Below are 15,643 nucleotides of genomic sequence, written 5' to 3'. Positions count from 1 at the left end.
AATATATATATATATATATATATATATATATATATATATATATATATAAATTTTCCTTTGCTTCTTAATTCTTTGGAAGCCATAGAGACTCAATACCACAAAGAAAATTCTTTCCTTTCTTGTTCCTTAGCCTGAGACAAAAGAATACATGTGTCGGACTTCATTCTCCCCATATATTAAGCTCTTTAAGCAGGTGCAATATTAAAATATTTTAATTGACTGGCCATGGGACCAGCCAATCAGAAAGCTGCTCTGGCCTGGAGCTGACAGTACCAGGGAGAGTCCTGCTGGTGAGGTGCCGTCTCTGTAGTTTCTGGGGCTCACAGTAGGTCTAGGTATTCTGAGTGATAGCTGGGTAGGGGTGTAGTACTGGCAAGATGCAGTATTGTGCATGTTTACAATAAGTGTTTCAATGTTTTAAAGTATAATTTCTATGTAATATTAGCCTTGTATCTTTAACTTCTAGTTGTTTTGCTCATGACACCCAGAAACCATAGAACCAAAGCTAGCCAGAGTTGTCATCTGTCTGTCTCAGGAGGGTCACAGGTTATTCAGATCCATTACCAAAAAGACGGCTTTACCTTCCAGGAGCATCTCCTTTCTCATCAAACCACACCTCCTCTCCAGACACACCGATGAACGTGGACTTGATGAGGAAGTCCAGGAGTTTGCTGCCGTCGATGGGTTTCATGGCATCACAGAGGCCCACGTGGCCGGGGCACAGGGCATGGTGCATGTTCTGTAGCCCGTGGGCCATGGCGTAGATGGCATTGATGACAAAGCCCATCTTACTGTCCTGGACGTAGTTTTCTTCTAAGCTTTCATTGCCTGTAACATAAAATCAGATCGCTGCCAAGGCTGCAGTAATGGAGTCTAGGCCTGCAGGTGTAATTCTCCAGTGCTTTTCAAGGCTCTCAGGAAGGGAAAGCCAAGCTCTCCTGTTCAAGCTTGCAACTAGCTCTAGTATATTCTGTGTGCAAATAGTTTATTCGGTTTTATTTTCTAACTTTGATAATGGTTTTATAACATATAAAACAGACTCCATAGAGGTGAAAATTTAAGAAAAACAAAAACAAAACCTTTCAAATATTGCAAGAAAATCCTTAAGGAGCAATGGGAATAGCGCTTATTACCTCTTGGTTCATGGAGACTTATATTAAAATTCTCCCTATATCGCAGTACTGGAAAAATATTCTTGATAGCCTCTATAGAAACTCACACTCCATAGTAAATCAATTTGTGCATTATCAAAACCCTGATATTTTCTTTGGGTGATCTCTAGGGTCACAGAAACCCAGAGCAAGAAGAGCATAGTATGAATCTCTTCTTATATATGACTGACAGTACAAAAATACTTGAATCAGATTTGCTTGTTATTAGAAACTCAGGTAAAATAATTTATTGATGGAAGAGTCCTACTATATACTTTAGCCTTTAGCTTTTACCAGTGAAATTCAAAAATCCTGCAATAATCTCTGCCTATGTCACAGGTGATCAAAGGCTCCCCAAGGGCCAAGCAGTTTCTAAAGAACAGAACTGCATTATAGATGAGTTCCATAGCAGAAGTCTCAACTTCAGCACTTACACATGGATGAGAAATTCAGAGACCAATTGGCTTTGCTGAAATAAAAGGAACGGGTTTGGGAAACAAAATAGATTTGGAACACACCACTGGCATAATTCAGAGGTTTTATACTTAGTTCCAGAAATTTGCCTCTCTCTATAGCGGGCTTTCCCTCCCCACTTGACTTGATAGTGAGGGGTCTACACAATGTGTGATCCAGGTGCGAGAAGCTGGGAAAGTTGGCGAGTTCATCTGCACGTGGGGTTGAGAACAACGTGAGGCTCCGGGCACCCCGGCCAGCTGACATTTGTGTTCTAGCCTAAATAGGCCGCTGGACACTAAGGTTCCTGAACTCGAGAGCAACACAAAGTATTAAGGAAGCTGTTGCTTAATAAGAAATTGTTCAAGTGTGATTTGCTAAAGTATTATTTTTCCAATTGGAAAAAAGAACATTTTCTGAGAGGAAATAAGGAGAAAGCGAGGCAGAAAGGGCATTTTAAAATCAAACCACACAAAAATAAGTATAGAGAGTGCCATAAAACAGAAAGCAAACATCCTGCAAAAACTGTAAAGTCATTGAAACGGGGTAACTTACGTTTGTCAGCCAGAACCCTGGCTCTCAACGTTAGTTTGCGTGCCGTCCCATCTCATTTATATCAGGACATAAAAGAGATGGATTGATGCCCTGTGTTTGATACATTTTCAACATGCCTTTAAAGGCTGCCCCAAACCTTCAGGTGCTGGAGCTAAATGTTAAAAGCTGGTCGAATTAGAGAAATTAGCAGGACTTAAAGAAGGAAAGGGAAAAAATAGACAAAAATCGAGTGGCAAAATTGCCTTCAAGGCAGCAGCCACTTCAAGGGTTCTCGTCAATACTAAAGCCATCCACTGGAAGTTGCAGCTATTGATGTCGATCCAGGCGCAAACTAACAAAATATGAAAATGAACACATGGAGTTCTTCACCAAAAGGAAACTTCCCTATTTTGGACAAGCCTTATGGACACTGAGTTTGTTTTTGTGTTTTTTTGTGTGTGTGGTTTTTTTTGCTGTGGTAACTGATTTAAATAACTTATATATTTTAAAAATTATGTTGGTGTCCCCAGTACAAATTTCCTAAGCTGTGGTTGTCTAGTGGATGTGTTATTCATCAGCATAGAGGCTATAAGAGTTCTTGGCTTTCCTGAGGTCAGTTTTCCTTTTGATCCATATCTAGGGTGATTACATAACTATTGTCCAAACTGGGTCACTTTTGAAAGTGAAGCGAGTGATGATTATTCTGGAAACACAGGGGTAAACAAGGCAAATTGGTCAAATGGTGACACATCTCTTGAGCCATGCTGCTCCCTAACTGTATCTATTTAGTGATGTTATACATATGTATATATACATACAGATGCAATTAAAATCAGTAAAAATATTATTAATTTAAAATTTTTACATGTATCTAATTTTAATAAGAGATGAACACATCATTATACTTGCTACTGTTTGGTGTTTGCTTTGTACGATACTCACAGAATGAGTTCACGATAATCTTGCCAAACAGACATTTATCTTGCCATTTTCGAGTAAGGGAAAGGTGGTGGCATCCAGATGCCCCTTGACCCTTGGCGTTTCTGTTACACCCAGCAGCAGCACAAGTGCAGGTACAGAAATCTAGAGAGGCGGTGCTCTTCTGGTGACAGAGGGCAGGGCATCCTGCTGTCACCAGTATCGCTGTCAAGCTGGTTTGGGGTTTCTCCCTGAGATTGTTTCAGATGTGCACAGCTGTCTCTCTGACTAGAAGCACTGGTGTGCAATCTATCAACCACAAACTCTGACAGAGAAGCCATCCTGTCAGTGTTTATCCTGCAGACAGCCAGGAGGCCAGGCACATGTTTCCAGGGAATATTTGTAACTCATGCCATTTCCAAAATAAACACAAAGAGCTTGCAGAGCTTGTCAATCTGAAGTGAGGCCATGCACTTGCCTACCCTGTCAGTCCACTGGGTCCACACGTGAGGAGGATGCTGCCATCAGTAAGAACTCCTCCGCTCCCACCCAGCTCAGTAGGAACTAACATTTGGGAAGGAGTGACAGAGAGAAAATCATCTGGCCTTTACAGGACCATTCTCTTTGCCATAGCAACTGTCCCAGATAATGTTGCAAGGATCTCTCATCAAACCAACAGAATATGTTACAGGTTTTCCTGACCAGTGTGAATAGAATATCCAAACTAATAATATTGTCACTTGGTAAGAAGGGGAAAACATTTTTAATTCCCTAAGGTTTAGTGCGTTTTCATAACACTAGTCTAAGCGTTATTAGAGAGAAGGGGTTTTATGATTCATTTTTCTATGGTGTATTAACTGTTACAGACCACTAGGGTGTCATTAAGGCATTACCTTTTCTAATACACTAAATGGAATCAAATAATTATACTTTACTGTGTTTATTTACCTTCAAAAGAATACCTGCCTGGTACTTCACAATGGATTGTGAAAATATCTACTTTGATTCTAAAATAGCAATCTTGTTCTCATTGTGAAGCCACAACAAGGGCTATAAATTGTTGCCTGAGAGCAGCAGCCTGCAGGGTCTCCACGGGGTAGGGACCTACGGTGCACCCTCTGGAAACAGGAAATTCATGGTGGTTGGGAGGAGGGTCAGCAATTCTATCCACTGGCAGTTAGGGCAGCTATTCAGCAGAGTGGCAGAGCAGAAAGAACTCTGGGCTAAGCATCTGGACACCTGGGACCCAGAGGCAGTTCTGCCATAATATGTCAACAATGAGCCACGGAACTTAGACAAGGGTCTACAACTCCTTGGGTCTCTGTTTCCCAATTAAAAAACAAAAAAACAAACAAAAAAAAAACCACCACAAGCGGATCAGATTATCTTTCTGAAGTTCTCTTTCCCGGCTAAAGTTTCTATGCTTCGCTTCTCCAATTCCACATTTACTGGTACTTGGCAAAGCCATTCCCCTACACTAGTCTCAGTGCTACTAGGATCTTGTCTAATCCTTGCACTGCTGTGTGAGATAAGTTCTATTATCACCATTTTACAAAGGAGGAAGACTAAAGCACAGAGAGGTTAGGAAAATATGCCCTCCTTTCCCTTCAATTAATGCCGTCTGTTTTTGTGAAGAGGCGTCTGTTGAGTAACACCAAGGCTTTCTAGCTCACCTAATGGGAAGAAAAGGGGATTCATCTTATTGGGATATTGACAAAAAGAAACTGGGCGTGCTCAGCTCAGCCTCTTTCACTGGGCGGCAGACACTTGACAACACTCAAAGATTCTGGTTGGTTCTCTGGCAAATTCTTTTGTTTTCTATGCACATAATCACATGACTAATAAGACATATTTTATCATCATTTGACTCCTGGCTCTACTTCTTAGTTGGATCCAAATTTGGAAAGGAATTACACTGGATGTCACACTGAAATCTCATGGGGCATGAATTCAAGGTCACACAGCTGGCAAGGACAGAGGCAGTGGCCTCCTGAGCTGGACCTGGGCCCCCCAAGCAGCATTGTGCATGCAAGTAGCATCCTTACCCAAGCACTGGAGCAGTCCAGTAACAGACAAGACGTTCCTTAAAACAAAGAAGTATTACAGGAAACATTGGCAAACATAACTGTCCCTGGAGAAAATATTTTTCTGATTCCTTGGCATTTGTAGCTCTCCACTGCCTTCTTTTATCTGACAGCATTATACACTCAATAAATAATTTTGTATAATCTCAATTCATATCAAAATACAAAGAGGGTTGTAATTAGTTTATATTGTTAAGATATCAAGCAAATAAAATAAGTCATTCTCCTTTAAAGGACCCAAATGTTAAATTAATTGAAGGAAATTGAATCAGGTAATTTTAAAATAATTACCTCAAAGAACTAAAATGCCCTCAATTTTTCTTGAAGGCCTAGGCTGCTAAATTTTTTTAATACTTTTCCAGAGAGAATTTACATTCTCAATAGTCTCCAGCCGTAGGCAAACTATACGGCACGCGGGCCGGTTCCAGCCCGTTTGAAATGAATAAAACTAAAAAAATAAAAAGACCGTACCCCTTTATGTAATGATGTTTACTTTGAATTTATATTAGTTCACACAAACACTCCATCCATGCTTTTGTTCCGGCCCTCTGGTCCAGTTTAAGAACCCATTGTGGCCCTCGAGTCAAAAAGTTTGCCCACCCCTGGTAGCCCCATGGTCGGCAAACTGCAGCTCGCGAGCCACGTGCGGCTCTTTGGCCACTTGAGTGTGGCTCTTCCTAAGCCTTAGGAGTACCCTAATTAAGTTATTAACAATGTACCTACCTATACAGTTTAAGTTTAAAAAATTTGGCTCTCCAAAGAAATTTCAATCGTTGTACTGTTGATATTTGGCTCTGTTGACTAATGAGTTTGCTGACCACTGGTCTAGCCTCATCCATGCTCAAGTCTAAGACCTAAGAGTTTTTTGTTTCCTCTGACTTTGTATTTTCTTTTTCCTCTATAAAATTTCCTCTGCTCACATCACAGAAAAATATGACCCTTCCACTATTTCTCCTTTATCATTTATTAAAATGTAAGTAAGCCCCTATTTAGGATGGAAGAGAAGAAAAAAATATCATTTAATTGAGCACATGTTATTACCACTGTTATTAGTTGAATTTTTATTGCCTAAACCCACCTGCTTCTAACATATGTGAACAATATAGACACTCTTTCTAAACACATCATCACAATCCATTGTTAAGAAAGAAATCCCCCAGTTATATAACACCTGAACAGCATGCTCCCTGCAAACTGATGATAATTATGGTAAGCTTTCAATTCCCTGAAAATACAATTGTATTTTAGCTAATGGGTATTTCAAAAAATATGGTGTATGTGAAAAAGAAATGAGGGCAATCGCTGGTATGTTGAAGTGATGCTGAGGGTCCGTTCATAGCATTCCGTGGAAGTGGGGGGCTCTTTGGTTGTCTACAGAGAGAACACAAGGGCAGCTTGATGTGTGCCTTTGCCTTTGTTATTGACCTGGCATAAAACAGTGGAATGGAGTTATAAACCACTCCCCTGGAGTAACTAATCTTTTGCAGGTCTGCAGTAAGCATTTGGCAGGTAATTGTAGAGATGGAGTATGTTACAGAGAGCTGGCTGCTTTAGCCAATGTGGGAAGTGAGAGTGTTGTTAAAATTCATCAGGAACCAACTCCCTTCTCAGCAGCCTGCTGGGTCAGAAGCCTTGCCAAGCCTCTCCCAGTCTCTAAGGAGGCATATCTATGCTAATAGCATCACTTCTGCTTATTTATGGGTAATAGGAAACATGCTTTCTTTTACATATGTTAAGGGATTTTCATGATTTAGTGTGATTATGGTTCATTGTGAGTTCTTGTCAATTGTGTGTTTCTTTTTATTATCTCTTGTTTCATGCTACTGTGATTAGATTTAACTAATAGGTCAGAGTGGGTTTTGCAGAAATACAAGGACTATTTGTGAAAACTCTATCATTGATGTTCAACCTTTTTCATCTCATGGCACACATAAACGAATTACTAAAATTCTGCAGCACATCAAAAAATATATTTTTTTGCTGATATGACACAAAATAGGGGTAATTTTGATTTATTCACACCAGATGGCTATTTGTTGTGTTGGCGGTTGTCATTTTTTATTTGACAACCTAAGAGAAAAGAGATCAGTGCCCCTGATTAAATAGTCAGGTATTGCATGTTTTAAAAATTCTTGTGCCACACAGGTTAAAAATCACTGCTACTTATCTCTTATGTATTTAATTAGCATCTAATATAGCATCTTCTGATAACCAATATAGAGTCTTGTTTATTACAAAAGCAAAACCATAAAAGTATAGCATTGTAAATCTAGTTTTATGATTGACTTCTGATTAATACCATACAATTTCTATAATTTGACAAAATGCTGTACATAAAAAAGTCTACTTTTGGACATATTAAAGAATTTCATATCCTTCAGCCTTTTTCCTGAAATTCGTATGCCAGATAGATAAAGCGAGAGTCTGGAATAAAAGCCTGGGTGACTCTGAGGTTTAAATACAGGCCATAAGGTATGTAACCACACCTGCATTACCTAAGAAGGGGACATAATGTGAATTTTCATTTGGAGTTGGTTTCTCCAGGGCACTATCAGTTGATATTTTGCATTGATATTTTAGGTGGACTTAGGCCCTGTAGGCCACAACATTATCTGCCCAGCGTTGCAGTTGTTGGGATTTCTTGAATGGCATGTTGCCTTTTATATGGTGTTTCCTGGCAGCATCTCTTGAGAGAATAAACTTTGGAATTCCTAAGGGCCTAATAACTCATTGCTAGTGAGACTTTAGTCAATATCTGTCACAGAAATTAAAAGAGTAGCTCATAAGATTAATGTTGTCAAGAGCACAGAGGCCAAGAGTTCTTAGCCAGATCTGTTGATAAAACAAATACAGGGTCTAGACTTTATCAGAATCTGCATGATATGTCAACCACTCTCCTCATGTTGTGAAGGGTATATTTACAGAGTCAAGAATGCCAGATATTGGTTCTATAATGAAGGATCACCTTGAGAACTCAGAAGGCTAATCCAAATCTATAAAAATTATATTTAGGAATGAAATATAAACATTATACCTTAGTTATTCAAATTATTTCTCATGGGCTATGAGTTAACAATTCTGAAATATATGTACTTATAAATCAAGGTTGGATAAATAAATGAATGGAAGCCAGCCAGCAGAAGCCAAGTTTATCACAGTTGGAGTGGGAAAGCTAGAATAAACCATGTGGTGTTGGTGTCAAGATGAAGGCATCAGTATGAATTTAAGTTTAGCTTAACATATATATATAATGAATTTATATAGAAATAATTATGCATGCATGTTTAGATGTGGATTGGTATGCATATATTTCCCAGCTCCATCTATTGTAGCAACAAGCACACCCAGTGCCCAGATCTAGGTTTCTAATGCCATCCTATCCAATAAAAGACAAAAAGGGTAATTGACCATACCTCACTACTCTTCCCATATGCTAATCAGCATCATATGCTAATTCGCATACTGCAGGCAGGGCTGGCCAGCGCCAGGCGCCATCCGGGCCCCGTGTTAGGCGGTGTAATTGCGTTACCTAAGCCCCACCCCAGCCAGGACCCCCATGTGCCACCTAAGCCCCACTGCCAGCTGGGACCCCATGGCGATCCCAGAGCAGGCAAGTGCGGAGGGCGGGCGGCCCCCAGGTGGGCCTGCTCCTGGGATCGCCATGGCGATCCCAGAGCAAGACAGTTCTCCACAGGCAGCACCCAGCAGGGCCTGCCCCCGGTCTCTGCAGTGATCCGGTGATCCATGAGCAGGAAAGTGCAGCCTGCAGGCAGCACCCCACCCTGGCCACAGCTCAAGGGAGAGAAAAACACACAGTGGAGGCCAGGAGCCTGAGAGATCAACACAGAGTGGCGCCTGCTCCAAGCCTCCACTGTGTGGCTGGGGGCAGGCCCCCAGCAGACACACACACTCACACACATACAGCGCCTGCTCTGAGCCTCCAATGCGGCTGGGGCAGACCCCCAGTGGACACATAGACACACACACACACACATACACACACACACACACACACAGGGCGCCTGCTCTGAGCCTCTGCTGCCAGACTGTGGCCGTCAGTAGGACATCCACTGAGGGCTCCCAGACTGTGAGAGAGGCAGGCTAGGCTAAGGGAACCCCACCCCCCAGTGCACTAATTTCATGCACCGGGCCTCTAGTTATCTAATAAAAGGGATTAGGACTCTTTTGGAGAAATAACCAACTAAATAATGCTGGGGTAGAAAATATACAAGCTAAGCCTGGAGCATCTTATAGTACCAGAAAATACTTTAAAAACAAAACAATAGAGATATGTTACGAGAATCCTAGAGGCAACTGAAAGCTCCCAATGGGCAAAGATATAATAATTTGAGCAACAAAATAAATAATACAGAATTAGATTGCAATATAAATACTCATGAATCCACTCTGATAAAAAAAAAGTGTTAATTAAATTAAAAATTAAAAAATGTGGAGAGGAGAGAAATCTGTACAGAAAAATTACAATTTATGTAGATACTCTTCCCTTAAGAAAGTGAAGCATAATTCCCCACCCCTTAAGTGTGAAATACACTTAGTGACCCCCTGTCAAAATGTAAAGCATAAAAGGGGGGATTTAGAAAGACCTGGGAAACACTACCTTAGCCAGGTTATCAATGCTAGCCATCATCATCAGTGTTAAATTGATAGGGTGTACTCTTGATATGCTGTTGAGAAAGACACTTCACTTCTGTGGTCTTCCTCCCCCAAACCCCTATAATCCCAGTCTGGCTGTGAGAAATACATCAGACAAATTCAAATTTAGGGACATTCTACAAAATACCTGACCTAAAAACTATCAAGGTCATAAAAAACGGGAAGTTCAATAATTTTCACAGCTGAGGAGCCTAAGGAGACATGAAAAAATAAATACAATTTTCAATATTCTAGGTGGTATCTTGGGACAGAACAAAGAAAACTGATGAAATATGAAAAAATATGAAGTTTAGTTAATAATAATGTACCATGGTTGGCTCATTAATTGTGGTAAACATAACATAGCAATATGAGATCTTAAAAATTGGGGAAAATGGGAGCAGAATATATGAGAACTCTCTGATAGAGATTTGCAACTTTTCTTTAAAACTATTTTAAAATACAAAGTTTAAGAATTAGCATCAAAACCGGCCCATAATTAGGTAAGAAGAGATAACATGATCACTTGCTTGCTATGTGAGAAGAACTTAATTAGGTGTTTTACATGTATTATTCACCTCACAATAACTTATGAAACAGGTGATATTACTGATGGAAAATCCAAGGTTTAGTGGCTCAAATGAGTTGTTCAAGATCACACAGCTGGAGAGTGCTGGTGACTATCCCAACACCCAGCTGGCTGATTCCAGAGTGCTGTCTCTTAGTCACAGCCCTAGAGAGGTATTACATTCAGCAGGCTCATGGGAAGATGTGGTATTTGAAACTACATTCATAAATATTTGTGTGTACAACATGAAATCTGCCTGAATGTAGATTCTGTATCATCTATAGAGAGAACTCATACACATTTCCTAATGTGATTTATTACAGTGGATGACGCTGATACAGAGGCAGAAATTTTTGCATGGCTCTTCCATATTAATGCTCCATTTATTACTACATAGAAAAGGTTAAAACCAACAGGCAAAATTCATTTGGAAAGAAGCACACTACTAAAAATAAATATTCTATATTCTACGACCCTCAGACTTACCTTGCCACAGGAAACTATTAACTGATTTCCCAAGGTTATATGAGTTCCCCGAATGCTCCAGGATCAATGTTTTTTTAGACACAATTGTTGTCCATGCACTTAAACAGCTAGAAGTGCTTTTTCTTTTCTAAGTGGAAATACCCACTGAAGGTTAACATAAGAATCTAATTAAACAAGTGACCCTGGAGGCAGGCATACAGATTTGGTTGGCAAAAATCAGTTTGGAAGCCATGTGATAAGAACAAACTATGAGGAAGCTCAAAAGTACCACAAGGGATTCTCTCAAGCGACATCCATGCTCTATGCGTGTAGTTGACACAGACTGCTAACCTCACTGTTGGGGTCGGGTCTTTGCAAACTAACCTTGCTCAAAATTATCAAAACACACTCATCAAAAACACTCTTAAGGAACATATGGAATTTAGCATCTCTGCACCAATATTTCTGTTGACTGTGAGACTTTTAGTGCCTTATGGGAACTTTGCTTTCTAGGATGCCAGGTGTTACACCCTTTTTGGATGATGCTTCAATCATGGGATTCAGTTCAACGGAAATAACTGGGCAACATATCAAGATTCCCCTCCCCCCCCCATGGTTTCTAGTTATTCTTAGATGAAGATATATGAGACAAGCACAAATGTAGTCAAGATAATTCTTTGTCTACACTTATTCCTTGTTCATTTTGGTACCCAAAGTGTAACAAAGACAATTTTCTCCCATTACACCTTGGAATTTGGATGAAATGAGTATACCCCCAACCCCTCTATGTATTTATTTGATTCTCAAAAACACATAAGCAAGTATCCAACTCTAGAGAGAAGGAGGAGCACAGAGACCTTAACACACACTACCCACTAAGGTTCAGAAGTGCGATAGCAGAAATGATGGACAGGGTTAGTCATAACCAAGGCTACATTAAAGAAAAAAATAATGGACACCTGTGGCTCATCATAAAGGTATAAGTCTAGGCTGATGTGCAAGATTTAGACCAAAACCTGTGTTGTTTGAGGTGCATCCCAGTTCCAGCTGTAAAATTCAGTGATAGTAGAACTTTTTAATACTGTGTGTGTGTGTGTGTGCAGGATTGTGCTTGTGTTCACTTGCATGTACTTTACATTAAATATTGCTATGTGTGTGTGCATTCAAAGAACTGTACTATTTTGAGCTCTGATATTTTTTCAAAATTCTTCAAATGAGCTTGACATAGAAGAAGAAGCTTCCTTCTAATTACCACAGGGCATGCTGAGCTGTCATAGCACTCTGATGAAGTTAGAGATTTGCCATTTGTCCCCCTGAACTGATTTCTTACACAGGGAGGAACAAAAAGGTAGCAGCAGAGATAAATTCCGCCATTAACTAAAAAGTCAATGTAAAGATTAGTTTGCTAAGAAATGAGCACTGGAACCAAGGTATGTATATTCACCCTGCATGTGCTCAGAAATATTTGGGAAGAGAAAACCATGAAATAGACTGATCAGCATGACACTGCCACATTGATCTAGAAGTTTTTCTAGTGATGAGGTCAACAGGAAAACCATTAAAAGCATATCCTCTAAAAACACTGGGCATTGATTTTTCAGCTGTGCCCCCTGATAGCTCAAGAACTATAAAATGAAGGCAATGATGATTTTCCTTTGCCTCAACATCTGCTGAATCAGAATCACCAGGTATTTCTACAACTACTCATGTAGACTGAACAACATAAAATTGCCTCAGTGGATTTTTTAAAATTATATTAGTACAGAGAGAAAATACCCTTTTGTGTACCAAGGAATATAATGGTTTATTGTTAAGTTTCAATTGTCCTTAGCTTCTTTGAATGTGATGTAGAGATACATTTTTGATGTCCAGAGTAGCCTTGGATATAAAGAGCAAGGATAACTGAGGGCCATTTTGCTTCCAGAAATCCAACACAACACATCCCCTATGCCTAATTGCAAAACCACTATCATATTGTCAGAACAGACCCACCTGCAATTGAACTATACCTTGCTTGTTTTCATGAAACTAAATAGAGTTCTTAGACAACAATCTAATCTAATAAAAGAGAAACATGGTAATTGGTGTACGACTGCTACCCTTCCCATTGGCTAATCAGGACAATATGCAAATTAACTGTTAGCCAAGATGGCGGCCGGCAGCCAGGCAGCTTGAAACTAACATGAGGCTTGCTTGCTTCAGTGACGGAGGACTCCAACATTCCCCGCCTGCCTTGCCGGCCTCTGAGCCTGCAGTTTGAAACATTTTAACAAATATAGAACAGCGAGCTGGGATCTCAGAGCTGGAGTTATACATTGTTTCGATTACCTACTTTCAGCCGCGGAGGCCTAAGAGCTAGATCCTCAGAGCTAAAGCTGGCCCAGAATTAAAAAAAAGAAAAAAAGGAGCAGTTGGGAGCTTCCGTCACCCGCCAGCCTGAAAACAGCCCTCAGCCCCTCACCCAGGCTGGCCAGGCACCCCAGTGGGGACCCCCACCCTGAAGGGTATGTGACCAGCTGCAAACAGCCATCATCCCCTCACCCAGGCTGGCCAGGCACCCCAATGGGGACCCCTACCCTGATCCAGGACACCCTTCAGGTCAAACGAGCCAGCCCCCACCCGTGCACCAGGCCTCTATTCTATATAGTAAAAGGGTAATATGCCTCCCAGCACCGGGATCAGCGGAGCCACGAGGCCTCCCGGCACCGGGATCAGCATGACAGGGGGCAGCGCTCAAACCCCCTGATCGCCCTGCGGCTCTGTGTGTGACAGGGTGCGGTGCCCCAACCCCCTGATTGGCCCTGCTCTGTGTGTGACAGGGTGCGGCACCCCAACCCCCTGATCGCCCTGCGGCTCTGTGTGTGACAGGGGGTGGGGCCACAACCTCCCTATCCGCCCTGCTCTCTTCGTGACAGGGGAAGGCGTCTCAACCTCCTGATCAGCCATGCTCTGTGCCTGATACGGGGGAGCTCCCCAACCTCTGATCGCCCTGCGGCTCTGTGTGTGACAGGGTGTGGCGCCCCAACCCCCTGATCGGCCCTGCTCTGTGTGTGACAGGGTGCGGCACCCCAACTCCCCCCCCACCCCCACGGGCCCTGCTCTGTGTGTGACGGGGTAGAGCCATAACCTCCCCATCGGCCCTACCCTGAGTGTGAGAGTGGTGGCATCCCAACCCCCTGATCGGCCCTGCTCTGTGGGTGATAGAGGGCGGCGCCCCAACCCCCTGATGCGCCCTGCTGTGTGTGTGACAGGTGGCGGTGCCCCAACTCCCCTATCGGCCCTACTCCCTGAGTGACAGGGGGGAGCTCCTCAACCCCCTGATGGGCCCTGCTCTGTGCATGACAGGGGGCAGCGCCCCAACCCCCGGATTGGCCCTGCTGTGTGCGTGACAGGGGGTGGCACCGCAACCTCCCCATCGACCCTGCCTTGAGTGTGACAGGGGGCGGTGCCCCAACCCCTCAATTGGCCCTAACCTGAGCGTGACTGAGGGTGGCATCGCAACCTCCCGATCCGCCCTGCTCTGTGCATGACAGGGGGCGGCGCCCCAACTCCCCAATCGGCCCTGCTCTGAGCCCGACCAGGGGCTGCACCTAGGGACTGGGCCTGCCCTCTGCCACCCGGGAGCAGGCCTAAGCCAGCAGGTCGTTATCTCCCGAGGGGTCCCAGACTGTGAGAGGGCACAGGCCGGGCTGAGGGAACCCCCCTTCCCCCCGAGTGCACAAATTTTTGTGCACCGGGCCTCTAGTCCTATATAATAAAAGGCTAATATGCAAATCAACTGAACAACTGAATGGCTGGTTGCTATGATGCACATTGATCACAAGGGGGCAGACACTCAATGCAGGAGCTGCCCCCTGGTGGTTAGTGTGTTCCCACAGGGGGAGCGTCGCTCAGCCAGAAGCTCTCCTGCCTCCATGGTAGTACTAAGGATGTCTGATTGATGGATCCTCTATTAACATGGTTAATAAAGATAATAATAATAGGTATTATTTATTAAATTTTAAATAGCCAGTCAGAGGATTTTAAATTTGAAGCAATAAGTCAAAGGAAGTCCCTATGCTTTTAGGCCTAATTTCCTTGATGGTTGTCTACAGCAAGTATTCTAAGCATCCATAAACTCATGAGTCTTCTTTTAAGCCATAGACACACATGATATCCTGAGGAAGATGGGTGAACTAAGCAAGCAAAGAAAGCAAAGTTAACACTTTCCCATTTGTTGAGCTTGGGCCCCACACCAAATTCAGATTAAAACAGACAGGGACAGGCCACACAGAAGCCTTCTTAGACCTGAGCTTGTTAGACCCAAGTAATTTCAGCCCTGGTCCATCTTTTCCCTACCCACCCAACCCCAAACTCTCTTGCTCTCTAAATCTCCACACTTTGAGCTTGGATTATACCATCATTGAAAATGGCAACTCATACTTTACCAATAACATCATTGTGCTGTATCTTACAATAAGAATTTCCTGCCAGGAAAGTGATGGTAGGCAGTGCTTTTTAAATTTCTGCCGTAGCAAACACAGACCCTAAATTCTATGAAAAGCTGACTTCCCTCCCTCTCCTTCTGTTGAGAACACATCTCAATAAATCATTAGCAAAAGAATCTCTGCCTCTGTTTCTACCTCTCAGGAACTCAATCTAACCTAAGACAAATGACCTGTTATATACGAAGCATAGGTCATAGGCTCACGATTCTAAAGCTCTTTTCTCAGGATTGATCATGAGGCACTTTTCTCAACTAATATCAGCATTGGACCCTTTGAAGGTATTTGCTCCAGTGAAGATTCCTGCCTCCACCGTAGATCCACTAAAAAGAA

The 15,643-nt window shown here is 42.3% G+C and overlaps 1 protein-coding gene across 4 annotated transcripts in view; it reads right to left on the bottom strand.

The window, feature by feature from the left end:
• Positions 1-15,643, bottom strand: part of GRM1 (glutamate metabotropic receptor 1) — a 323,483-nt gene that overhangs the window by 62,656 nt on the left and 245,184 nt on the right. For all 4 annotated transcript variants that reach the window (XM_059700613.1, XM_059700615.1, XM_059700614.1 and 1 more), the window contains exon 5: positions 582-828. In XM_059700613.1, coding sequence (XP_059556596.1) covers positions 582-828 — 247 coding nt within the window. The remainder of the gene's footprint in view (positions 1-581; positions 829-15,643) is intronic.

Source organism: Myotis daubentonii, chromosome 6 (genome assembly GCF_963259705.1).
Source record: "Myotis daubentonii chromosome 6, mMyoDau2.1, whole genome shotgun sequence".
Taxonomy (NCBI): domain Eukaryota; kingdom Metazoa; phylum Chordata; class Mammalia; order Chiroptera; family Vespertilionidae; genus Myotis; species Myotis daubentonii.
Note: the sequence above shows the minus strand (reverse complement) of the source record. Positions and strands in the feature narration are given on the sequence as shown.